General features: G+C 46.0%; 1 protein-coding gene across 3 annotated transcripts in view; it reads left to right on the top strand.

The window, feature by feature from the left end:
• The first annotated feature begins 10,292 nt into the window (after window positions 1–10,292).
• The window catches only part of TRAF5 (TNF receptor associated factor 5), a 52,050-nt gene continuing 36,771 nt past the window's right edge, over window positions 10,293–25,571 (top strand). The window contains exon 1 of one of the 3 annotated variants that reach the window (XM_003273036.3): window positions 10,293–10,426. Coding sequence is in view for 1 of the 3 variants with exons in the window: in XM_003273034.4 (XP_003273082.2) it covers window positions 10,452–10,633 (182 nt within the window). In the remaining 2 variants the exon portion in view is untranslated. Of the gene's footprint in view, window positions 10,634–23,069; window positions 23,085–25,571 lie in introns of those variants that run through there. The other 2 variants (XM_003273034.4, XM_030813051.1) reach the window with 2 other exon arrangements.

Raw genomic sequence — 25,571 nt, 5'->3', positions numbered from 1 at the left:
TGGAAAAAATGTTTTTCTATATGATTTAATTCTAGTGTAATATGGATGAGGTAAGGGTAAGTTATGATCAAACTTTTTATGTTCTTAATAAGCTTGCAATTGAGTAAAATAGAATATAAAATAAAGGTGAAATAATATAAAATTTTGTCTTAATGTAGGCCTACATTCTTTTTAGGAATAGAGGTAGCAAGCCAAGAACGTGACTATCATTTTTAAGAATATTAAAAATTGCAAGTACAGTCATGTCCCTTAACAACGGGGATACGGCCTGAGAAAGGTGCTGTTAGGTGATTTTGTTGTGCTGTGAATCAGACTGTACTTGTACCAACATTGGTGGCAAAGTCTACTACACACCTAGGCTATATGGTATAGCCTTTGCTCCTAGGCAACAGTCCTATGCTGTATAGTAATATACTGTACTGAATATCATAGGCAGTTATAACAGTGGTAATATCTGTGTATCTAAACATAGAAAAGGTATAGTAAAAATACAGTATTTTATTTATTTATTTATTTATTTATTGAGACAGGTTCTCACTCTGTTGCACAGGCTGGAGTGCAGTGGCGGGATCTTAGCTCAGCAACCTTTGCCTCCCAGGCTCAAGCGATTCTGTCTCAGCCTCCCAAGTGTCTGGGATTACAGGCGCCCGCCACCACACCTGGCTAAGTTTTGTATTTTTTACTAGAGATAGGGTTCCACCATGTTGGTCAGGCTGATCTTGAAGTCCTGATCTCAGGTGATCCACCTGTCTTGGCCTCCCAAAGTGCTAGGATTACAGGTGTGAGCCACCGCGCCCTGCTGATGTTAAACATCAGTGTATTTGCAGTCACTGACCGAAGTGTCATGTGGTGCATGACTGTACTTGGGTTAAAGTACCTAGCTTAGTTATTAAGTATGTTGTATTAATTTTATGTTCCCTCCTGTTATCAAAAGGTTATTTATGAATATTAATAACTGCTAACTAGTTAACACTGGGGTGTCAGGATCTCCTCAAAAAGAATAATCTGACTTAGAACTCTAAGAAGAATCTATCTTTCTCTTTGTGCATGCCCAAAATAAATGACAAATACATTCTTATTGGAGGACACACAAGAAAAAAAGTGTGTTTTTAAATTTAGCTATTCATTATAGATTACATCGTTTATAAGAAAATAACAGAATAAATGAATACAGAAAGAACCCAACAATCAAGTTGAGAAACCATTCCATATTAGAAAATGTCTACAAGAAACTTTTGACATTTGATTTATGGTAGTACCTAAACTGTTTTCTCCTAGGAAAAAGTAGGTCATGTGTAACTCCCCACAACTTCTTTATCATAACTGCCTTAGGGAACGAATGTTCTGCAGCAGTATATTAGTGACAATGGAGTTTGAGAATTAAACATGACAAGGAATGCTCCTAGATGTGTGAGTTTGTGTCTAAAGGGCCGTGTGGCTTTATCTGCCCTTTTTTGCCCTCCTAAGTCCTATGTAGCTAAGGGAGAAACAGTGAAGATCAGAAGTTAATATTGGGTTGAGATGTTTGCCAATTGTCATTACTTGGTTTAAAGTAGACAATTGTTTATTAATAAATGGAACAGTCTTTACAATGCAGTAATTTAAACTTTAGAATCCTAAAGCAGGAATCTGGGTGAGCAGGGTCTCTAAGGAAAAAACGCTGGTGATGTGAAGTGGAGAGATCTAAGAATGGTCTTCACAATGTAAATGACGTCAAAGTTGATGTCTCAGAATGCTTCATATGTTTCCTTCCTTTGGACTATTTTAAGAAAGGTGAAATTTTTATTCTGTACAATTTAATCTTATTTGTAAGGTACAGTTACCAATAACTAAGAAGATGCTGAATAATACCACAACACAAGGTATCTCTTGAGGGATCTGTCTAGTTTACTACCTGGAACAGCTTTCTTATTTGACAGGATTTGGCTTGAAGAGGCCTTTAATCCAAAGACCATTTTTGTTGATATCCTGCCTCTTAATCTTTTCCAAAAGAGTTTGAAAATAATCAGAATCATTGAGGGCCTCTGGCCTGTATATATGCAAAATAGTTGCCCACCAACCTTTAACACAATGAGTTTTCCAACTCCACTAAACGGGTTACTTAACCTCTGTGAGCCACATTTTCCTCATTTGGGGAGGAATATATAAACTGGGACATATAGTACCTGCCCAATGTATGTTAGAGGTTTTTACATGTCTACTTATACCATACCCTTCTTAATAAGGGAAATGTATTTTGCGTTTTTTTTTTTTTTTTTTTTTTTTTTGGACAGAGTCTCGTTCTGTCACCCAGGCTGGAGTGCAATGGCGCAATCTCAGCTCATTTTTTTAAAAAAATTAAAGTGCAGTGCAAAAAGGAGAGATTAATTTCAGTTCAAGATGACACACTGGACATAGTCTTTTACTTTTCTTACCCATAATCTCCCCCCGCCAATCTTACTGAAATGACAAGAAATAGAAAAACCAAAATAACCCATAGCAGTGCTACGAAGCCAGAGGAGGAGCTACCAGCAGATGGGGATACATTTATGACAAAAGCCAACAGAATTAAGGAACCTCTAATGTGACAAAGAGCTGAAGCCAGCCTTTTGCTAACAGCCAGCAAAGAACTCAGGCCTTCAGTTCAACAACCTGCCAGGAACTGAATCCTGCCAACAACCATGTGCACTTGAAAATGGCTCCTTCCCCAGCTGGGTCTTGAGATGACCAGAACCCAGCTAACACCTTGATTGCAGCCTATGACTTGAATAACACACCTTTACCTAATTGAAATGTGGGATCATTCTACCCAACAGCAGAATAAACATTGTTTTCATGTGCACATGAAATATTTCTCAATATCAGTACTACTGACATTTTAGGTTAGATAATCCTTTGTTGTGCATTTAGAATGTTGAACAGAATCCTCAGCCTCTACCCACCAGATACTAGTAGAACCCACCTCCCCAGTTTGACAATCAAAAATGTCTCCAGACATGGTCAAATGTCCCATAAGGAGCAAAATCACCTCCAGTTGAGAATCATTGCAATATATCATATTAATAAAATAAGGGAAAAAAGCCATATGATTATGTTGATAGACACAGAAAAGATATTTGACAAAATCCAACACCTATTCATGATTAAAACTTAGAAAACTAGGAATGCTTCCCCTCAGGATGGGAATCAAGGCAAGGATGTCTGCACTCACAACTCTATTCAGTGGTTTACTGGAGGTTATAGCCAGTGCAATAGGCAAGAAAAAAGTATACAGATTGGAAAGGAAAAACTAAAATTGTTTTTATGTGCAGATGACATGAAATTGCATGTAAAAAATCCCAAGAAACCTGCAAAAACTAGAATAGTAAGCAAGCTTAAGAAAATCAGAGGATACAAGATCAATGTACAATCAATTGTATTTTTATATAATGGCAAGTGATCTGAGAATGGAATTAAGAAAACTTTATTCATGATACTATCAAAAAGAAAAAATATTTAGGAATAAACAAAAATGTGCAAGACTTGTCCACAAAAAACTATATTGCTGAGAGAAATAAGACCTAAATAACTAACTTCATGGATTGGAAGACTTGATATTGTTAAAATGGCATTTCTCCTCAAACTGATTTATAGATTCAATCTAACTCGTATAAAAATCCTAGCAGGCTTATTTTGCACAGATTGGCAAACTAATTTTGAAATTTATATGGTAATGGAAAGGACCTAGAACAGGGGCCAGTGAACTTTTTCTATAAATAGCCAAATAGTAAATATGTTAGGCTTCGTGGTCCACAAACTGTTGCAACTCCTGACCTCTACCATTTTAGTTCAAAAACAGCCAGAGAAAATACATAAATGGATAGACATAGCTATGTGTCAATAAAACTTTATTTACGAAAACAGGCATCAACTCCTAACTTAAAATAGACAAAACAATTTTGAAGAAGAACAAAATTGGGTGATTGGCACTAACTGATTTCCATATTTGTTATAAAGATGCAATAATCAAGATTGTGATATTGGTGTAATGATGGACATATAGATCAATGGAACAAAATAGAGTCCAGAAATAGACTCATACATATGTGATCAACTAATTTTCAATGAAAGTGTCAGTGTAATTCAATGGCAGAAATGATAGAATATCTGCATGCAAAACAAAAAAAACCTCCAATAAACCTTGATCCTTACTTCACATCATGCATAAAAATAAACAGGAGATGGAACACAGACCTAAATATAAGAACAAAAATGGCCGAGCATGGCGGCTCACACCTGTAATCCCAGCACTTTGGAAGCCCGAGGCGGGCGGACCACCTCAGGTTGGAAGTTTGAGACCAGCCTGGCCAATATGGTGAAACCCTGTCTCTACTAAAAATACAAAAATTAGCCGGGTGTGTGGCAAACGCCTGTAATCCCAGGTACTCGGGAGGCTGACGCAGGAGAATTACTTGAACCCAGTAGGTGGAGGTTGCAGTGAGCCAAGATCGCGCCACCGTACTCCAGCTTGGGTGCGACAGGGTGAGACTCTGTCTCAAAAAAAAAAATAAATAAATAAAAATAAACAAAAAAGAACAAAAATATAACTTTCTAGAAAAAAAAATAAGAAAATATATCACTGAAGCATGATCCATAATATAAAAAATTGATAAATTATATTTCATCAAAATTAAAAATGTTCCTTTTCAAAAGACACAAGAAAATGAAAAGGTTAGCCATCGGTCAGGAGAAAATATTTGCAAAACATATGTCTGATCAAAGATTTGTATCCAGAATATATAAGGAACTCCTACAATTCAAATATAAGCGCTCTTTCAGATCAATAATAGAACAAAAAGAGTGGGGTGGTGGAAGATATGGATAGACATTTGCTGAAGAAGATAGGCAAATGGAAAATAAGTACATAAAAAGATGATCACATCATTAGTCATAAAGGAAATGCAAAGTAAAACCACAATGAGCTACCTGTAACACCCACTAGAATAGCTAATATTAAAAAGACTGACAATAGCAAGTGTTGTCAGAGATGTGAAGAAACTGGAACCCTCTTACATGGATGATAGAAATGTAGTATGATACAACTACTTTGGAAACCTATTCGGCAACATCTAAAAGACTAAATGTACACTTACAATACAACCCATTAATTTTACTCCTAGGCATCTACCTAAAGAGAAATGAAAATGTATGTGCACACAAAAACTTCTATTCAAATGTTCACAGCAGCATTATTTATAATTGTAAAAACTAGAAATAATCCAAATGTCTGTCAGCTGGGGAATAAACAAAATGGTCTACCAATACAATTTTTGTATTATGGATCATGCTTTGGTGATATATTTTCAGGTGGCTTTTTTCTAGAAATTTATAGTTTTGTTCTTATATTTAGATCTTATGCTCCATGTGGTTAATTTTTATGCATGGTATGAGGTAGTCAACAAGAAAGAAAACACTAATGACTTATGCACCAACATGGATCAATCACAAAAGTATTTTCCTACTTGACACAAAATGCTACATATTTATTCATATTAATTTTCTTTTTTTTTTTTTAGATGGAGTTTCGCTCTTGTTGCCTCGGCTGGAGTGCAATGGTGTCATCTCGGCTCACCACAACCTCCACCTCCTGGATTCAAGCGATAATCCTGCCTCAGCCTCCGGAGTAGGTGGGATTACGGGTGCCTGCCACCATGCCCGGCTACTTTTTTGTATTTTTAGTAGAGACAGGGTTTCACCATGTTGGCCAGGCTGGTCTTGAACTCCTGACCTTGTGATCCACCTGCCTCGACCTCCCAAAGTGCTGGAATTACAGGCGTGAGCCACGGCACCTGGCCTTATTCATATTAATTTTCAAAAAAATGCAAAGTTATAGCGACAAAGGAGATCTCTTGCCTGAGGCCAGGGCTTGGGGGTGTGGACTGACTGCAAATGGACACAGGGGGTGATGGATTTGTTCTAAAATTTCATTGTGGTTATGGCTGCACAACTGTATACATTTACTAAAATTCATCAATTGGGTGAATCTTATTAAAAGTACATCAGTAAAGTTGTTTAAACAAGGAAGAAGAAATATGGAACTGGAAGGGCTGTACAAAACCTGTATCACAATGAGAGGCCCTCATTTGTGCCAACAGAAAGTAGCATGGGATTTCACAGGATAGAAGTAGCAAGGTCATGGAATACTGAGGTGTGATTAGAGTCAAAGACCCTTGAACTTTGTGATTTTTCCTAGGCTGGGCCCTTCCTGAGCTTATGCCTTTCTTTCTAATGCTTCTGTCCTGTTTTCTGTGAAATGGAAGATGTGACTAACCAGGGTTCCAAGATCATTGCTTGAAATCTCAGCATATAGAGTAAGCACCATTCTCAAAAATAAATACCAAATAAATGGTCTTCCTTGTTACCAACCTATTACAAAATCTAAGACCAAACTGTGCCAATCAAACCTATTATCTTACTTCATGATTCCTAAGGCTAAACAATAACTTTTAAATCTATATTGTAATGGCTTCTGGTGATTATGCAGAATTAATATGTTAAAATGTTTTCCTAGTAGGGATAGGAATTGCATGTGTGAATCTTATTAAACTGTCAAAAAGGACAGAATTCATACTTAGCCAGGTGTACAATGAAGATAGGAGGCCTAATTTAAAAACAATAAAAATCTCATTTCTCCAGCCAAGGCTGACCATCAGACAATCAAACCATAAACAGGAATAAAGAAGGGTGCGTTTGTGTATCAAGCAGGGGATCCCCTGGAATAAATACATAATATATGGCCATAGGAACAGTACAGGTCTGCTTTTTTCAAACTGGTGCTGACCCTATAACACAGTAAATGACAATAGAGTAAAACAAGGTAGAACAAAAGAAACATGTTTTTCTCTTAAGCTCTTAAGTTAAAGGTGCAGCTGCTGAATGCACATACACAGGCTCTTTTGCAAAGGGAGGCTTAAAAAATTTACATCAGTCCCTGCCCCATCCCAGTACTCCCTGCCTCTCTTCTTGTGGTGGTCAGCACACTGACAGGCAGAGCTGAGCTAAAGGTTATTTGATGGAAGCAGAGGGACCAGTCATTCATTTATTGTCTCAATCTAACACCTACTTAGTGAGCAAGCTGAGTATTCTCTGTGCACAAGACCCTGAGATCTGCATTTTGCCTGGAAGTGGTTTGCTGCTACAGTATATCACATTTTCCACGTGTGGTTCTATTACAAAGACTTTCCATTGTAACTTGCAATGGAGTCAGAGTCGCAATCTATGGCCCAAGGAGAGGATTTTCCCTCCTTATCTGATCTCACTGATCTCTAGGTGATGGGAAGTATGAACTTTCGCCCTGCTAACTAACTCACTACATTGATCAGTCTCGTCACAGAGGAGCAGGCTGAGGAAGATAATGCATCCATCTACTATTCCAGTAGGCGGCGTCCTCACCTCTCCAACAGCACTATCTTTACATTGGCAGCGAGGGCTGCAGTCTCTCATCCTAATTTATACAGCAAATTAAACAGCTGAAATCCATGTCTTCGGGCGTCTGGGGCAATCTTACGGTGTCTAGAAGCAACAGATAAAAGGGTTAGCGCTTTTCTTCTGCATAAAACTGTATAGTTCAGCCCTGGTCTTATTTTGTAGCTGAATTTAGTTTGAAGGTTGGATTCTGTTCAATGTTAGATATAATGTTGAACTTAATGCTGAATATTTTCAAAACACTAAAAGTACTAAAATTTGTCTTTAAGTTGTTTTGTTTGAATTCACACCCGTCATTTATTTGAGGGGTAGGGTATCGTGGCTAGGAGTACCAGAACCAGACTTCCCAGAATTCAAATTCTGCCTCTCTCAAACTAAGAATTTTGTGATTCTGGGCAAATTGCTCAATAGATAAGATTTTCCATCTATAAAATGGAGTTGATTATTAAATGAGTTAATACGAAAAAACACTGAGCACAGTACCTGGTATATAAAACTTAATAGGCCGGGCGTGGAGGCTCATGCCTGTAATCCCAGCACTTTGGTAGGCCGAGGTGGGTGGATCACTTGGGATCAGGAATCTGAGACCAGCCTGGCCAACATGGCGAAATTCCATCTCTACTAAAAATACAAAAATTAGCTGGGTGTGGTGGTGCATGCCTATAGTCCCAGCTACTCAGGAGGCTGAGGCAGAAGAATCGTTTAAACCCAGGAGGTGGAGGTTGCAGTGAGCAAAGATCGCACCACTGCACTCTAGCCTGGGTGACAGAGCGAGATTCCATCTAAAAAAAAAACAAAAACCTAAAAACCTTAATAAACGTTAGTTATCACTTGAAGGTATTTAATGTTTTTTATATGTGCATTTATGTAAATACAGGATTCAAATTCCACTTTATGATCAACAAGGGAATTGGGACTATGTTACTGACTTCTGACTAATACCCATCTAAAATTCCTTTACCCCTTCCACTTAGACTCAGCCCTCGAGTTATGCGGCCCCCATTTCCCACCACAATAAAGATCCACCTCTCTATCCCAGGTTTTATTCCATCATATTTAAGGCTTGGATGTAATTTTTGGAACAATTGACTGCTTTATTCAGTTGGTGGGGAGAGGAGTAGGAGAGAGAAGCAAATTACAGTCAGTGACAGGACCAGGGATTCTGAGCATACCTGGATGTATGCATACTAGACACTGATGTTCCAGCCAGTGAAAGGAGATATAACTTCTAAAAAACAGTATCAACTTTATCATGCTTGGAAGTAATGAGAAGAGAGGCAAGAAGCAGGCAATTGTAAGAGAAAGTGGGTGGGACGTAGCGGCTTGCACATTTAATCCCAGCACTTTGGGAGGTCGAGGTGGGAGGATCGCTTAAACCCAGGAGTTCGAGACCAGCCTGGGCAACATAGTAAGTCTCCATCTCTTTAAAAAAAAAAAAAAAAAGGAGCTGGGGGAGCTGGGCGTACTGGTGTGTGCCTGTAGTCCCAGCTACTCTGGGGGCTGAAGCGGCAGAATTACTTGAGCCCAGGAGATCCAGCCTGCAGAGAGCTGTGATCATGCCCCTGCACTCCAGCCTGGGTGACAGAGTGAGAACCTCTCTCAAAAAATACACACACACACAAAAAGAGAGGGAAAGTATAGTGTGTGGCAGAACAGGGAGGAGAACTTGGGTTCACTAAGCACCTACTCTGTGTCAGGCGTACAGGAGTGCCATCTCATTTAATTCTCCTGAGAAGATTATGAGACAGATCTAGAGTCCCAAAGCAACACCCACCAGTGTATCTCCCCCACGGAGCGGTTCATCTAACTCACCAACCAAAAAAGGTTTGGATCTGGATTTCCGGCTCTTTTGAGAAATAAGAGATCAGGTAACAATAGGCTAGCACTGGGTGGTGGCTGCTCCACTAGATCCTCCTCCTGCTCTTCAGTGCACCAGCGCCTCCCTCCTTTCTCCATGACCATAACCTCTGCCTCCCTCCTGTATGTTTCCTGCAGAGCTCCTGTGCACATCTGAGTTTTTGACTCCCAAGGTGTATATTATTCTCCCCTTTTATTGATGAGTACGGTAACTGAAACTCAGAGCAGTTAAGTACTTTTCCCACGGTGGCCTAACTGAAAGTAAAGGATCTAGATAGAATTGGAATTTTGGTCCATTTCATTTATATAGAAGGTATTGCCCTTGGAGAGAATATATTGTACGAAAGAGCCTGTATTTGAGTGCGCAGGCCAAGCGCGGTGGCTCACGCCTGTTGGGAGGGCGAGGTGGGCGGATCACAAGGTCAAGAGATGAGACCAGCCTGGCCAACATGGTGAAACCCCGTCTCTACCAAAAATACAAAAATTAGCCCGGCGTGGTGGCACATGCTTGTAATCCCAGCTACTCGGGAGGCTGAGGCAGGAGAATCGCTTGAACCTGGGAGGCCAAGGTTGCAGTGAGCCGGGATCGCGTCACCGCACTCCAGCCTGGAGTCAGAAAGAGACTCCGTCTCAAAAAATAAAATAAAATAAAATAATACATAAAGAGAGACAGACAGACAGACAGACAGACCTGGATTCAAGTTCCAGCTGCAGAGCTTGCTGAGTGTCTAACCTTGGGTACGTCACTCCACGTTGCTGCTCTGGTCCTCAGACAGCTCATCTGCAAAATGCGGATGACCAGGCCTACTTCACCAGCTTGTTTTGAGGACCACAGGAGATGTTTGGGAAGCCAACCCTTGACATGACGGGGAGCTCTACAACTCTCAGAGATTGCTGGTGTTAGGCCAGCAGCAAGAGGAGGGCTGGCAAATTTGTACTACCCGGAAGGAAAGTCCGGGAAGGATTGATTTGAGCCAGATCTCAAGGCCTTGAGCAAATGCGTCAACACAGGAGAGGACTGGCTGAGCCTTGTTGTGCCTGACGGAAGAGCAAGACGTCCACAATTCAAACGCACGTGAGGGAAATCAGATGACTGGACTTGCAGACACTAACGGTTCTGAAACGGGTAGGTGAGCTTTCCAACCTCCTGGATGACTGTCTCAGCCTCCGCCCGACCCCTTCCTGCGCGTCCGCTCTTCCCCTGCGCCCGCCCGCGCCCCGGCCCCGCCCCAGGCCTCGCCCCCGCTTCGCCGCCGCCGCCGCCGGCGGCCGCAGCCAGGAGCAGCCGCTCGCCTGCAGACCGGCCCCGCGGAGCCCGCGCGCCGAGCCCCACGTGAGTCCGGCGGGGGGGCCCTGGGCACCCTCGCGGCGGAAGGACCGGGGTGGGGACACCGACGAGCGCTTTGCATCTCGTCCCAGTTACTTTGAAACCGAAAGCACCTACTGGCGTCCGGCCGGTCCCCGACGCGGCGGGGAGGGCGCGAGGCGGCGGCTGGGCCGGGGGAAGCAGAGGGGCCCGGGCTCGCAGGTGACCGCCGACGGCCCCGGGACAGCGGGAGCGGTGCGGAGCGGGTTTTCTTAGCCGGGGAGAGGTGTGGTGAGGGCGGAGACTGGGGGTCCCGAGCTGGGGAGCTGGTCCAGAGGGCGGCTGTGGACCGGAGGGGCCGGGTTCCATCCGGGTGCTTTGGCTGGAGGACTTTCAGGCACGTCCCCCTCACCCGCACTGCAAACCAGGCCCTGGCCCCCTTCCGCACCCGAAGGCACCCCCCCTCCACCTTTGCACGGCTTTCCAATCAAAGCAACTCCAGAATGAAACTTCAGGATTGCAAGGAATGGAAGCCTCCACCAGCTGTTCGTTCGCGCGTCTTCCTTTAGAAAGCAGCTACCCCCCTCCCCCAGAAGGCGAGCTCTAAGGAGCCTTGACGCAAACCAAAGCTCCGAGAGGTGGAAGGAGTTGCCCAGAGGCACCCAGAGAATTCGCAGATTCTAAGTTCTCCGTACCAGATTGTCTCCACTTTGTTCCTGTTCTGCAGGGTCTTGGTGGTTCTGAGAATTTTCGGGGCCACGCTTTTGCTGCGGGTCCCACTGGGCCACTCTGGCCGGCCGACTTTCTCTGCTCATTCGGCCTCCTTCTGCTAAGTTTCCATCTTTGGGTATTTCAGATTTACTTTCATGAGAGCTCAGTTATCTCGCTGTGGCAGGCAGAGCTGCCCCAGGCGAGCGTTGAGGTTGGTGAAACCAGGCGAGGCTCCCTGCCAGGGCTGCTCCATACAGCCCCCACCCTCCATAGCCCTGGGCTCTGACCCACCTCCTGTGAGGATAGGCATCTGGTAACCAGTTTAATTCTGTAAATATTTATTGGGCAGGTGCTGTGTGAGAACTGGGCTGGGGCCAATGGAATATAATTATTTCCTCCAGAGATGCTTGCATTTTAAAAGGGCTCTGGAAGATCTAAGATGCAAAGAAATTAGTTGAACCATTTCTGGGAATAGAACAGTTCTGGGTGTGTGCGAGATAATTTTAGGCAGCAAAAGGCTGGGCTAGGACCTCTCAGATCCCAGTGCAGCTGCTCTGCCTTATGTACTCACAAAGCTGAAAACAGGGGTGTTAATGTAATTGATGGTTTGGGTGGAAACACTTCCATCCCTAACTCTAATTTGAACTAGAAAGACAGAAATTGCTGCAGGAACGATGGATGTAAGATGGAAGTGGAAAACGCCTAGCTTCTGTAAAGGTTTTTGATTTTGTTACAGTGACTGTTTTTGTTGTAACTCTATGGAATGGATCAACTCTCAGATCCCTGGCTCCTGGACAGAGGCAGGAGAAACTGTCTGAGCCGGCATCTGAAACAGGGGAAGTGATGGAGAAGGTGACTTCTCCCACGGCCTCTGGGCTGAGGCCTGTTGTGACGGGCAGGGTAGGATGGTGGTATTTCCTTCTGTCAGGAACCATCACTTGAGTACCCGCTGGACTTGGGTAGTAGGGCGATGGAAAGAATGTGGAAAAGAGCTGCTGTCCACTGAGCGTCCTAACGATAGGGACTGGGATGTTTCAGTGGGGATGATTTGCACAGTCGGGGAGCTAGATGCCTCAGAGTCAGTCTTGTTAGCCTAGCAATGGGAAAGGCACCTCATTACTTAGACAAACCTTCTCTGATTAGCTCAGCTATACTGGGGAGGACCTTGAAGGAAAAATAATTATTTGTTTGTAAAGCTCGTTCCGTTGCAAAGCATTTTCTCTTTGTTCTTGTCGTTTTGTTCTCCTTTTGTCCTCCATGACGCCCTCATGAGTTACAGCAGGCTTATTCTCTACATCTCTCAGATTGTGAGGGTGAAGCACTGAGCGGGTAAATAGCTCCCTGAGCTCCACTGCTGGACCAGGCTCAGAGCGTTGAGGTGTCTGGTTCCCCTGATCCAGGCCCGTCACCCTGGCTTCTCAGAGAGCCATATCTGCCCACCTCTTCCTCCATCTGAGGGGTCAGCAAGGGGACCCAGATTCTGATAATGCCTCTATGGTCTGTCCCCAGCAACATGGAGCAAGTTCTGCTGGAGACTCTGGCCTAACCACCACTCTGTTAGCTCTGCCTAGCCAGGCAAACTCGGGGCAAGACCCGTGTCTGTTTTCATGTGTCTTGGAACCTGGCATAGAGTAGGCCTAAACAGATGTTTGCTGAATCGAATTGAACTCATTCAGGGTACGTCTCCCATGGGGTCTGAGCTGCCAGGAACAAGTGCTGGGTAGGCTTGAGCTCCCAGCAGGACTTGCTTAAATCCAGAAATTAGAATAACACTGTACAGCTTACGAGAAACCCATCTCATCTGATTAACTTCTCACTACCTCCTCAGGAGAAGAGGGAGGCACATGCTATTGCTTCCACTTTCCCTGGTTGCAAGCTGAGGCTCAGAAGTGATTTGAAAGACCTCACAGCATGTAGGGATGGGGCAGGACCCAATCCCAAGTCTTCTTTCTCCAATTCCTGTGCTTTTCCCATAGTATCTTAATTAAAGGAAGCCAGGATTCTGGGCAGGAGAAGGATGAGAGAACCAGCGAGACAGTCATCAAAAGCTGCCCGACACCTTTGTCACTGATCAGAGGTCAGTGTCTGACTCAGTCTCTTAAGAGCTTTTTTCTGCCCAGGTTGTGGCTTTTTCTGGGATTCTGGATAGGAGTTCTAGCTCCAGCAGAGGTGTAGCAAGTGAGTATCTGTGTGTGTTGGGGCAGAGGTGAACATGCTGCAGGGCAGAGGCAGTCCTCAGAGCTGGCAGGCCCCTGCTGCTGCTGCTGCTGCTGCTGCTGCTGCCACCGCTGCTGCTGCCGCTGCTGCCACCACCCAGGAGGGGGCCAGCGTGAATTTGTTGCCTTGCCCAGAGGAAAGCTTTATTTGAAGGATCACACAGCAGCCTTGACCCATATGGCCTCCAGCAAGTCCTATCTTGTGAGTAAGTGGCATGGAGGACCAGGCGGGAGATAAAAGTGAAAGTACTCATTAGTCCTGACAGAGGAACTCAGTCTGTTTACAGTGACAGTGGTGAGCACATTTTGCATATTTGTACCTAGAGGCAGGTGGTGGTGCATGCTTGGATCGTGCTGTAGCAATAGCAGTATAAATGCAAATGGTCTGTACACTGTGCAGTATCCATGTGATGAGCAGGTCTTAGAGACCCAGTATTAAGTGACAGAGCCCAGTGAGTGCCCTCCCAGGATATCTGTATGGAGCAAAGGCTGCCATCTCGCTTACTTTCAGCAGAGCCCCATGTCTCATTTCTTGACACCACAGGCACCATCAACTTCCCTCCTTACCAATTCAGAACACTTCTGAATTTTTTTCCATGGCTTTTTTTTTTTCTCTCAAGGAGAAAGTGCTCTCCTCCAGATCAAGGCAAGAGCACCTTTTCCACCTACACTCCCAAGTCAGCTCTCTCCTCATCCCTCTGAGGCAGGTTCCCTCCCTTCCTCCCACAGACTTCTTCCCTCCCCCACAAGCTGAGTTTTCTGTTAATAAGAAGACTCCATGTTTCCCCAGTCCCTCTTCTCTTTCTTTCACTGACAAGCTTCTGGAAAGAGTGGCCAGCTCTTGCACTCGCTCCTCACTCGGCACCATGCACCTGCTGCACCACTCTGATTGTCCTGTGTAGGTTTCCAGGACCTGGTACTCCTCAGTTGCCAGCCCATACCAGCCCACGCTGCAGCTATTACTTATCTCCTTGGAGGTTGCTACACCGTCCCCACCAGCATTCCCTTCCTTGACCTCCAGCTTCTTATCCTCCTCTGTCCTGCAAGTGCAGGTATGGGGCCAAGGCTGGGTCCTCAGGCTGGATTTCAATTCTCTGTGCTTCTCTCCTTGAGCCCTTGGCCATTCCCAAGACTGAAACCAACACTTTTAAGGAAAGGCTGATCAAATTTCCATCCCTCACCCAGTTCTCTTCTTGGCCACTATGATTTGCAATATTCGGAATCTTCATCATGATGTTTCAGGAGCACCTTAGACATTTGTCCCAGGCCGCCTCTTTCTCTGTGTTCTCTCTGTTGTAGAAATTGCTGCTGTTCCTCAGTCACCTTTATCCTGTCCCCCTCAGCCAGTCCTGATCTGTCTATTCCCAGTTCAGGGCCACAGGGACTCTTTCCTGGACAACCTTAATTAAGCATTGACTCATTTTCCTGCCCCAGGTCCATCTGTATTCAATTTTCCTTTTCATGCTGCTGCAGAGGGGCCTCTTTAATACATAGCCTAGTCAAGACCTGCTACTTTCAATGATGGTGTAGTAGAAGCAGTGTGGACTTCAGAATCTGGTGGGCCTGGGTTCAAATCTGGGTTTATGATTTGCTGGTTGTAGTTATATAATCTGAGCAAGTTGCCCAACTTCCATATTGTCTGTATTCCCACTGGTAAATAGAAGTAGTAATGTGTGCCACTTGGGGTTGCTGGAAAGATGAAATGAGTCAATATATACACAGAGCCTGGAGTCTGGCAGATATTCAGTAAAACTGGTTTTCTCCTTCCATGTGGTTAATAGCCACAGAGCATTGCGGGGTTTCTGGGGAGCCGGAAAATGCATGCCTAGCCTAAAGGCATTCAAATTTAAATTAAAAACCAGCAAACCAGCGGAAGAATTGCTGTGTGTCAGAGCAGACCATCTTTTTTTTTTTTTTTTTTTGAGATGGAGTTTCACTCTTGTTGCCCAGGCTGTAGTGCAGTGGCACAGTCTCAGCTCACTGCAACCTCTGCCTCCCGGGTTCAAGCAATTCTCCTGCCTCAGCCTCCCGAGTAGCTGGGCTTACAGGCATCCGCCACCATGGCCGGCTAATTTTTTGTATTTTTAGTAGAGACGGGGTTTCACCATGTTGGGCAGGCTGGTCTCAAACTACTGACCTCAGGTGATCTGCCTGCCTTGGCCTCCCAAAGTGCTGGGATTACAGGTGTGAGCCACCGCACCTGGGCGAGTAGATCATCATTTAAACTAGCCTATTGCTGCCACTTTGCCATCTCTGGACCAGGTAGACCTCAGGGGCCAGGGTAGGGAAGCTAGGCTGGGACAGGGTATGGTGGGATAAGCTGGGATGAGTTCTTGGCAGGCAGAGGGGGCAGGCAGCCTCAGAGGCTGGGGCCCCATGGACCAGGTTTCAAGGGCAGGAGTCTAGTTTTCAGGACTTGTGGGCAGAGCAGGCAGCAGCTTTGGAGGAAGAATAGTGCTTGGCAGAGAGCCAACACAGGAAAAAATAAAACAGATTTGGGAAACAAAAATTCAAGCTCTGGCTTGATCACCAGGAGCAGACCAGTTACTTTAGCTGGATCCAATGTGAAGGCACAGCAGGATAAGGTTGACCTGATGCAAAGCCACCACCCAGAGCCCTTTCTGTTCTCCTCTACTAAGGCGGATGGCTTAGAACAGCCGTGTTCTAAGGCTTCTGTTAGGGAGACCCTTGACCCTGGAGGATGGAGGGAGATGGGTGGGGCTAAGCTAAACAGCAGCCATGAAGGCCCCTCTTCTGTCTTCATGATTTTGGGATTTCTGAGGTAGAGGCTGGGTTGATATCTATGATGCAACCAAGGAAAACTTACCATGCCTCCCTGGGTTAAAGGCAGAATAATTTAATATAAAGCAAGGGCTGACATGCTCAGCAGATGCAGAATGAAAGAAGTGATTAAAACTTCGGGTGGAGTTATTCCAGGAATAACCCACTAGGGAGTGAGAGGGGTAGATAGGAGAAATGGAGGGGGAATATTGGACTTGAGCAAAGATGTTTTAAAAAGATGAAGAACATTTTAGTCACCCTTAATGAATGGGAAGTAGATTATTTGGGAGCAGACTGATTTCCTTATGTTAAGGTGTTTTATTTCAAAAATCAGTACTTTGAGATGTTGCCTCAAATTCTCCGTATCATTCCCACAGACCTCCCTTAGAGATATTTATTGCCATGTATTAGCTGTGGACAGCCAGAGGCTAAGTTCTTTCCCCACCTCCTTGATACTAACAGTTCCCATGGGGCCTGTGTATGACTAAGCGGTTCACTTTCACTTCACTTACACTGGATCTTCGTAGCAAGTGGACCTCCCTAGCCCTCATCTCTTCTACCTCGTAACAGCAGTGCTAGATTTTCTCATCAATTCTGTTCAAGCCTTGTTAAATAGCTCTAGGCCCTTCTTTTTTTGTTGTTGTTTTGTTTTGTTTTGTTTTTGAGACGGAGTCTTGCTCTGTCACCCAGGCTGGAGTGCAGTGGTGCCAACTCGGCTCACTGCAACCTCCGCCTCCCAGGTTCAAGTGAGTCTCCTGCCTCAGCTTCTGGAGTAGCTAGGATTACAGGCGCCTACCACCATGCCTGGCTACATTTTGCATTTTTAGTAGAAATGGGATTTCACCATGCTGGCCAGGCTGGTCTCGAACTCCCAACCTCAGGCGATCCACCCCCCCCCAACCCCCCCACCCCGCCGGCCTCCCAAAGTGCTGGGATTACAGGCATGAGCCACCGTGCCTGGCCTTGTTTTGTTTTTTGAAATAGGGCCTTGCTCTGTCATTCAGGCTGGAGTGCAGTGGTGCAATCTCAGGTCACTGCAACCTCCACCTCCTGGGTTCAAGCGAGTCTGTCACCTCAGCCCCCCGAGTAGCTGAGATTACAGGCACCCACCAGCAGGCCCGGCTAATTTTTGTATTTTTAGTAGAGATGGGGTTTCACCATTTTAGCCAGGCTGGTCTCAACTCCTGCCTTCAAGTGATCTGCCCATCTTGGCCTCCCAAAGTGCTAGGATTACAGGTATAAGCCACCGTACCCGGCCTAAGGAAAGGTATAGGCCTTTCTACACCTGACTTGCCTATGCCTACCTTTTCTTACATCATTTCTCCTGCCTAGAATGCCTCCTGTTCAAAACCATTAATCCATACCCCTGCCACTCTTTTCAAAACAAATTCAAAATTGATCTCTTGTTAGGCTTCTGTGTTGGGGGTCCCCAAGACCATCCCCAGGTTCAGTGATTTGCTAGGAGAACTTACAGGATTCAGCGTCCAGCAGATGGTCATACTCACAGCTATGATTCATTTCAGCAAAAGGATACAAAGCAAAATGAGCAAAGGGAAAAGGCTTATGGGGCAAAGTCCAGGGGAGACCAGGTGCAAGCTTCCAAGAGTCTTGGAAAAGACTCTGCAAAGGACTGCCGAGGGGGAATCACACAGGATGTGCTGAGTTTCTCCAGCAGTGCATTGTGACAGCAGGTGTGAAGCACTGTCTACCAGGGAAGCCCATTAGAGACTCAGTGCCAGGGTTTTTACTGAGGGCCGGTCATGTGGATACCTTCATCTAGCACGTGTCAAAATTCCAGACTCCAGAAGAAAAACAGGTGTTCCACATAAAACACATTGGCCGGGCGCAGTGGCTCATGCCTGTAATCCCAGCACTTTGGGAGACTGAGGCGGGCTGATCACAAGGTCCGGAGATTGAGGCCATCCTGGCTAACACGGTGAAACCCCGTCTTTACTAAAAATACAAAAAATTAGCCAGGCTTGGTGGCACGCACCTGTAGTCCCAGCTACTTGGGAGGCTGAGGCAGGAGAATCACTTGAACCCGGGAGGCGGAGGTTGCAGTGAGCCAAGATTGCACCACTGCACTCCATTCTAGGGGACAGAGTGAGACCCTGTCTCAAAACAAAACAAACAAAACAAAACACATTGTTTACCTAGATGGTTTAAGCACAGTGAGCCACTCTTAGCAGTTCAGGTGGTGGAAGCCTTACTGAAATCCATGTTCCAGACACCAGCCAGGGGCCATCCTTGCGAGCAGAACTTTCTAGAGATAGCAGTATTAGGCTTGCTGTGTTAACTTGTTTCTGCATAGCTTTCCTTCATAATCTCATCTGTCCTGTCCTCTCAGTGCCTAACTATAGTTATGTTGTAGAGAAAATTGCCCTAGACAAAGAACCAGAGGACCTGGGTTTCAGCCCAGCATGGCCTCCTACTGCTGTGTGGCCCTTTGAACCCCTCAAACTCCATTTTCCTCATTGGGAAAAGAGGAATTGTAATTCTTGCTTGTAGGTCTCAATGGTGACTAAAAACCAAAGGAAATGATATATTTGGTCATTCCATCGATCCCTCATGATCGAGCACCTCCTTTATCTAAGGCAGTGAGTGAGCTGTGGAGAGTAAGACGTGCATGTGACATGGTGGCTTTGACAGCAGACAAGCCTGAATCCCTACCCATAGTTACCAGCTGTGGTACCTTGAACACATTTTTTCATCCCCTGAGCTTTGGGTTCCTGATCTGTAAAATATGAAGATGAATAATACAATGAGTGTCTGCAAACGTGGGCTGCTGTGTGGATTAAGTGGGACAACCTACGTACAGCTCCTGTGGTATCTAGAACATTATGGCACCCCAAGTGGCAACTGTTAATTGACTTAGATATTTGAGTGCTTGCTCTGCATCTGCACCTTGAAAAATGTAAGACACAATTCCAGCACTGCTTTCTTCGTGCTGGGGAAGACTATTATTGAACAGATAATTACGTAAACAATTATTTACATTCCCGGCACATGCTGTTAAGGAGAAGTACAGGTGGTTAAAGGGCATGTCATAAGTGGGGAGGACCCTAACTTGATGGAGGAGGCACACAGAGGCATGGCTGCATATGTGAGGCTTCATCTGGGCTTGAATGTGTTTAGCTCAGCAAGAGGTGGGGAGAGAGGAAAAGATGTTTCCGGAAGAGACAACAGCTTGAGGAAAGGGAGACCCAGCCTTAGGGCGAAGGCTGTAAGCGGGGAAGGTTCTCTGTTCATATGAGGAGTGGCAAAAAGACCAGGAATCCAGGAGAGGTGGAGGACAGTTGGGGAGATTGGCCTAATTCAGAGGTCACCTCTGCCGCCAACCTGGCAGGGAAGGGGCAGAGCAGGGGCCCCATGCAGGGAGATTTGCAGGTGTGGTGGCAGGAAGTAGAGGTGGTCTGGTCTGATGATCTCTGTTTTTTTTTTGCTGTGCAGTAGGAAGTAGAGTTTCCTGGTGAGACTGGAGGGAGTGGTCAAGGTTTGTGGAGGACAGAAAGGTTTAAAATCAACATTGAACAGAGTGAGCTGAGAGAGGACAGCTGGCATTGTGCTATGTTATTGTGTTGGCATGATGAAGTCTCTGGAAAAAGACTCTGGCAAATGGGATTTTAGATCTCTAGCACCTTGTACAATGCCTGGCACCTAAATGAGGGCCCCATAAATGTTGGTTGCATTGAATTGTTGGCTGGCTACCTATATACATTTTTCTCAGCATTTCCTCTTTCCCAGGTGCCTGCTACCCTTGGGCTAAAGCTTCCCACTTGGCACATCACCCAGAGGCTAGCTCACATTAGTGTGTCAGAGGGAGCGCTGCCCAGGCTTTACTCTTCCGGTCCTAGGTGGCCACACTGTCCCCTTACCACTTACAGTGACTCCCCAACTCCTACCCCAGGTCAGCCATCATGAGCCAGCCTTGCCCTCTCCAGCTGGGACTGGTAGAATTTCAGGACTTACAAACAGGTGAAATGAAAAGGCTTAGGCAGTGAGAAGCGTGCTTAGCAGGAGAGAGGCTGCCCTGCTTTCTGGAGAATAGCTGTTACAGTTGTTCTGTAAGTATTTACTAAGCACCTATCATGTGCACTGTTTTGTTTGTTTGTTTGTTTGTTTGTTTGTTTGTTTGTTTTTGTTCGGTTCTGAGACGGAGTCTTGCTCTGTCATCCAGGCTGGAGTGCAGTGGTGTGATCTTGGCTCACTGTAACCTCCACCTCCCTGGTTCAAGCGATTCTTATGCCTCAGCCTCCTGAGTAGCTGAGATTACAGGCATATGCCACCATGCCCAGCTAATTTTTGTCTTTTTGGTACAGATGGGTTTCACCATGTCAGCCAGGCTGGTGTCAAACTCCAGACCTCAACTGATCCACTCGCCTCGGCCTTCCAAAGTGCTGGGATTACAGGCGTGAGCCACTGCACATGGCCTTGTGCACTGTTTTATGTGTTGGGACCTCAGTACCCAAAGAAACAATCTTTGCTGTGATGGAGCTTATATTCTACTCTGATAGGGGAAGACAGAGATAAAGCCATGAACAAGTAATGTGTTAGGCAGTAATAAGTGTATTGGAGAAAAATGCAGTAGAAGATGGGTCTGCCAGGGATGTTGCATTTTCCATGTAGGGTGGTCAGCAAAGGCCTCCCTTGTGAGATAACATTTGAGCAGGTTCCTAAGGTGGAGGAACAAGCCCTTCAGATGTCAGGGTGAAGAGTATTCCAGGCAGGGGAAAAGCAAGCAGAAGCCTCTTCTGCTGTTCAAGAAGAAGCAAGGCAGTGTTGCCAGAGTGAGTAGACAAGGGGAAAGGCACTAGGAAGTAAGGACACAGAGAATGGAGAGGCAGAGAAATGGAGGGCCCTGACCTCTAAGGACACTGGCTTCTACCCCGAGTGCAATGGGGCCATTGGAGCAGAGGAGCAGCAGAGACAGCTTCTGTTTTTAAAAGCATCACTCTGGCTGCTGGGTTGTGAATGGTCTGTAAAGGAGCAAGGCAGAGCAGGAGACCAGCTAGGAGACTGATGCAATAACCACTGGGGAGCCATGAGTAAGAGAGGAGCCAAGGAGCACTCCAAAGTTTTTGATCCAAGTGGCGCTGTGATTGGTGGTACCATTTCACTGAGATGGAGGAAGGCTATGGGAGGAGCAGGTTGGGTGGGGATTTGATGTGTTAAGTTTGTGATGCCTGTTAAATGTGGAGGCATAGACTAAACAGTGGAGTGTGTCTGGGGCTCAGGGGAGAGGTCCAGATTACAGATAGAAATCAGGGCATTGTCAGCCATAGCTGGTAAGGCCAGGAGCTGGGACGTGCTCACCCAGAGAATGAGTGCAGATAGAAGAGAGCAGGTCCAGCACCAGCCCGAAGCTCCAAGAGATAAGGTGACCTAGAAGCTGCCACGATGATCTGACTGGTGCTCCTCACACTGTCATGAGCTGTAGAATTTAGCCTGGGAATTTGCTAGAAAATCAGATTCTAGTTGCTACTGAGAGATCATAATACTGAAGTGTATTAATCAGGGAAGGCTAAACTATTATAACAAATAGGTCCCCCTTCCTCTGGGGTAAGATGTCCAAGCCAGCATTTTCATCCTGTTCTAGAACAGATTCTTAGCAGAGCACCTGGGGCCTTGACTGCTCAGAGAGCTGCTGCTATAGTTTTGTGCATATGCATACGCATATCCCTACCTTGACTGAAAACTTCTTGAGGACAGGAGCTGTCTGGTAACCCACTCTCCTCCACTCCCATAATATAATAGGGTGCACCTTTGCATGTGACGGGCACTGAATAAAGCTGGCTAGGAGGGCAGGGTGGACATGCATGGTGATTAAGTGCTTATTTACGTGCCAGGAATTGTGTGATAATAATTTACATGGATTAATTCATTTAATCTTAACTCCAAGCCTTTGTAGCAGGTACTATTCTTGTTTTTTGGTTTTTTTTGTTTTTTTTTTGAGACAGAGCCTCACTCTGTTGCCCAGGTTGGAGTGCAGTGGTGCAATCTTGGCTCACTGCGGTCTCCACCTCCTGGGTTCAAGTGATTCTCCTGCCTCAGCCTCCCAGGTAGCTGGGATTACAGATGTGTGCCACCATGCCCAGGTAATTTTTATATTTTTAGTAGAGACAGGGTTTCACCATGTTGCCCAGGCTGGTCTCGAACCCCTGAGCTCAGACAATCCGCCTGCCTTGGCCTCCCATATTGTCCCATATTCTAGATGAGGAAGGGGTGACACAGGTAAGTGAATGGCAGAAGGGTTTGAACCCCAGCAGTCTGGCCCCAGAGCTGGTCTCTAACCAGTAAGCGGTACTGCCTGCCATCAAGCCCTCCTGTTTGGTGTTGGCTGCAATGTGGTGCATTTTCTCCCAGGTGTGACAGAGTGAAGAGCACTGGCTTTGGAGTCGGAAAGTCTATATTCACGTCCCTGTGCCCATGCACTAGCTGTGTGATTTGGGAAAAGTTGTTTAACAACTTGAAGCCTTGGACTCTTCATTGGGAATATGATGATGATAGCAGTATTGCCACAGGGTTAGTGTGGAACTGTGTATGATATTATATGTAAAAGTGCAGGCTGGAAATTACTAGCACATATCAGGTTTTATTATTATTGTTATCATCATTATCTTGAGAAACCAAACTGTGGATCTCCTAGGACTAACCAGAAGAGCTGCCAGAGGCCTGCGGATCGCAGCAAATCCAACAGGCCCTGCTTCAACCAGAACAGGTGTTCTGTATACTCTTTTATTTACTGATGTTTCTGCATGAAACTCGGTTTGGTAAGTTTCACTGTGAAACAGTGAAACCCCTGGATAGCTGATCCCTTAAGTCCTTCCAGAGCTGACAGGCTCAGTCGTGGGGTGGGGGAATCCACTCCCCCAGTTCTACCTACTTCTCTTGGATCTCCTCTCTGGGCTCCCTACCTGCTCTCCCTCTTCTGTTGCCCTGATCAGGCCCTTGAGTCCCAACAGCCTGAGGGCTGCATTTTTTGAGCCAGACTGTAGGATGCCTGCCTGTATGTGGGCCGGGCACCTGGGGTGTGCCTGGGGTGTGTCTGGGGTAGCCCACCCCAGGAAGCGTCTCTCGTCTGCTTCCTCCATGGACTGGGCCAGAGCTGGCCTTCTGCCAGGCAGGGCGGGATTGCCCTGTGTGCCTCTCACAACATGTACCCCAGCCACAGTCCTCCCAGCTCTGGGCAGTAGGCAGCTGGCAGTTTGTCACACATCTGAGGTCAGCTTTGGAAATATAAACTTACACAAAGTCAGCTGTGGATGAGCATTTGTGGGAAGGTGGGGCACCGCTAGAATGATGTTAACCTTTGGTAGCTAAAAGTCACCAAAAGGTCATGCCACAGTTTCTAAACTCATTGGCATTTCTGTTCTGTAGCCCGTGTAGGGTGGTCTCAGGTTTCTTCCCTTTCTTCAGAGTACCCTTAGGCCACGGAGGGCGGGGCTGGGCAAAGCCTGGGCTCAGTTCTCATTTGAAAATGTTTCTGAATTCCAAGCTAAATCTAAACTGTTGTCTGTTGGCTCGAGGGGCCACTGGAGCCTCATTCACTTTACGAGTGTTTGTGCTCTTCGTACTTGTCTTTGTTTTTGTTTTTTGAGATGGAGTCTTGCTCTGTCGCCCAGGCTAGAGTGCAGTGGCACAATCTCAGCTCACTGCGACTTCCGCCTCCCGGGTTCAAGTGATTCTCCTGCCTCAGCCTCCTGAGTAGCTGGGATTACAGGTATGCGTCACCACACCCAGCTTTTTGTATTTTTAGTAGAGACGGGGTTTCGCCATGTTGGCCAGGCTGCCCTCGAACTCCTGACCTCAGGTGATCCACCCACCTTGGCCTCCCAAAGTGCAGGGATTATAGGCGTGAGGTGTTGGGAAAAAGCTGAGTGTTGAGAGGGAAACTGAGGCAGGGCTTGCATAATATCCTCGTAAATATGTCTAGACTTGCTGGCTCCTTGCTTCTAGCCCTCCTAGGCTCCTATTCCCATTATCTCAAGTAGCAGAACATGTTCCATATAAATGCTAAACCATCACAGCTGTAAATCATGTGCTTAATGCAATGTGTCCTTTTGACCTCCACATTCTCACCACCTGTTTCTCTGTTGGATTACCAATAAATAGCGTGGGCTCCCAGAGCCCGGGGCCTCTGCAGCCTCCACGATCGCGATGGCCCTCTGGTGTCCCACCTTTATCTCTCCAACTGTCTTTTTCTCAATCCTTTGACTCTGCTGGGCTTTGTCACCCCCACAACCTGGTCCTGGGTCTGATCACCCCAACAGTGAGCCACTGCACCTGGCCTCTTTGTACCTTCTTTGTAAGCAAGGAGGATGGTCAGGAAGGGGGAAGGGGGAGAGAAGTGTGAGTCTGAGATGACAGCCCCATAGCTCCATGCAGTGGGCACACCTACCCCCATTTGGGAATGCAGTTGAGGTGGCAGTAGGCAGCCTTTCCAACGAGGAGAAGCCTTTCCAATGAGGAGAAGTTGTTGAGCTGAGTCAAGAACAAAGGGCAGAAGGCTGACCTAGCCTTGGGGAACCCTGCAGGAGTGGCATGCTGACAAGGAGCCACCGAGAGGTGTGGTTCAGAGCTGGGAGGAGAACCAACAAATATAGAACCGCAGGGCCAAGGGATCAGGGAGTTTCAAGAAGGAAGTGCCAAATGTCACACAAAGGGCAGGAGGGCAGTGATTTAGGAGAGACTAGCCAGCAAGTGTGATGATGTGATTACAGTTTAGATCATCAAACTAACATAATATGCTTTCCCAGACTACATATGGCCTCATATACCACATCCCCAGATGATTTGGGCCTGCCGACTTATTCTAGGTAGAGTACGGATGAGCTTGGGAGGGCCAGGGAGGCTTCAGAGAGGCATTGATGGGATCTGATAAAGGACACAGGTCTGTGGGTGCCACCTGGAAGGTGTGTTTCCATCAGGCACTGCTCTGGAGCCAGGAATGGGAAGGAGAGAGGGGTAGGGGGAGAAAGAGGTTGATGGGGCATTGCCGGGTTGAGGATGGAGAATGGGCCGGAGCTCCAGGGGGTGGGGAATTTGGGCCCATGTGCTGCATTTTTGTTTCCTTATCAGTGTCTGCCTATGGTAGGTTCCCAGCAAAGAAATGATTTACAAAAAAATGACTGAATCAATAAATGTTTAGTGCAAGATAGTCCAGCGTAACCATGAATTCAAAATTGGGTGAAATGAGAAGGCAAATAGCATGTCAGGCAGTCAGTTTATCTCAGAATGGGGGACATTGATGGAGGGAC

This window comes from Nomascus leucogenys, chromosome 5 (assembly GCF_006542625.1).
Source record: "Nomascus leucogenys isolate Asia chromosome 5, Asia_NLE_v1, whole genome shotgun sequence".
NCBI lineage: Eukaryota > Metazoa > Chordata > Mammalia > Primates > Hylobatidae > Nomascus > Nomascus leucogenys.
This window is presented reverse-complemented; position numbering and strand designations above follow the sequence as displayed.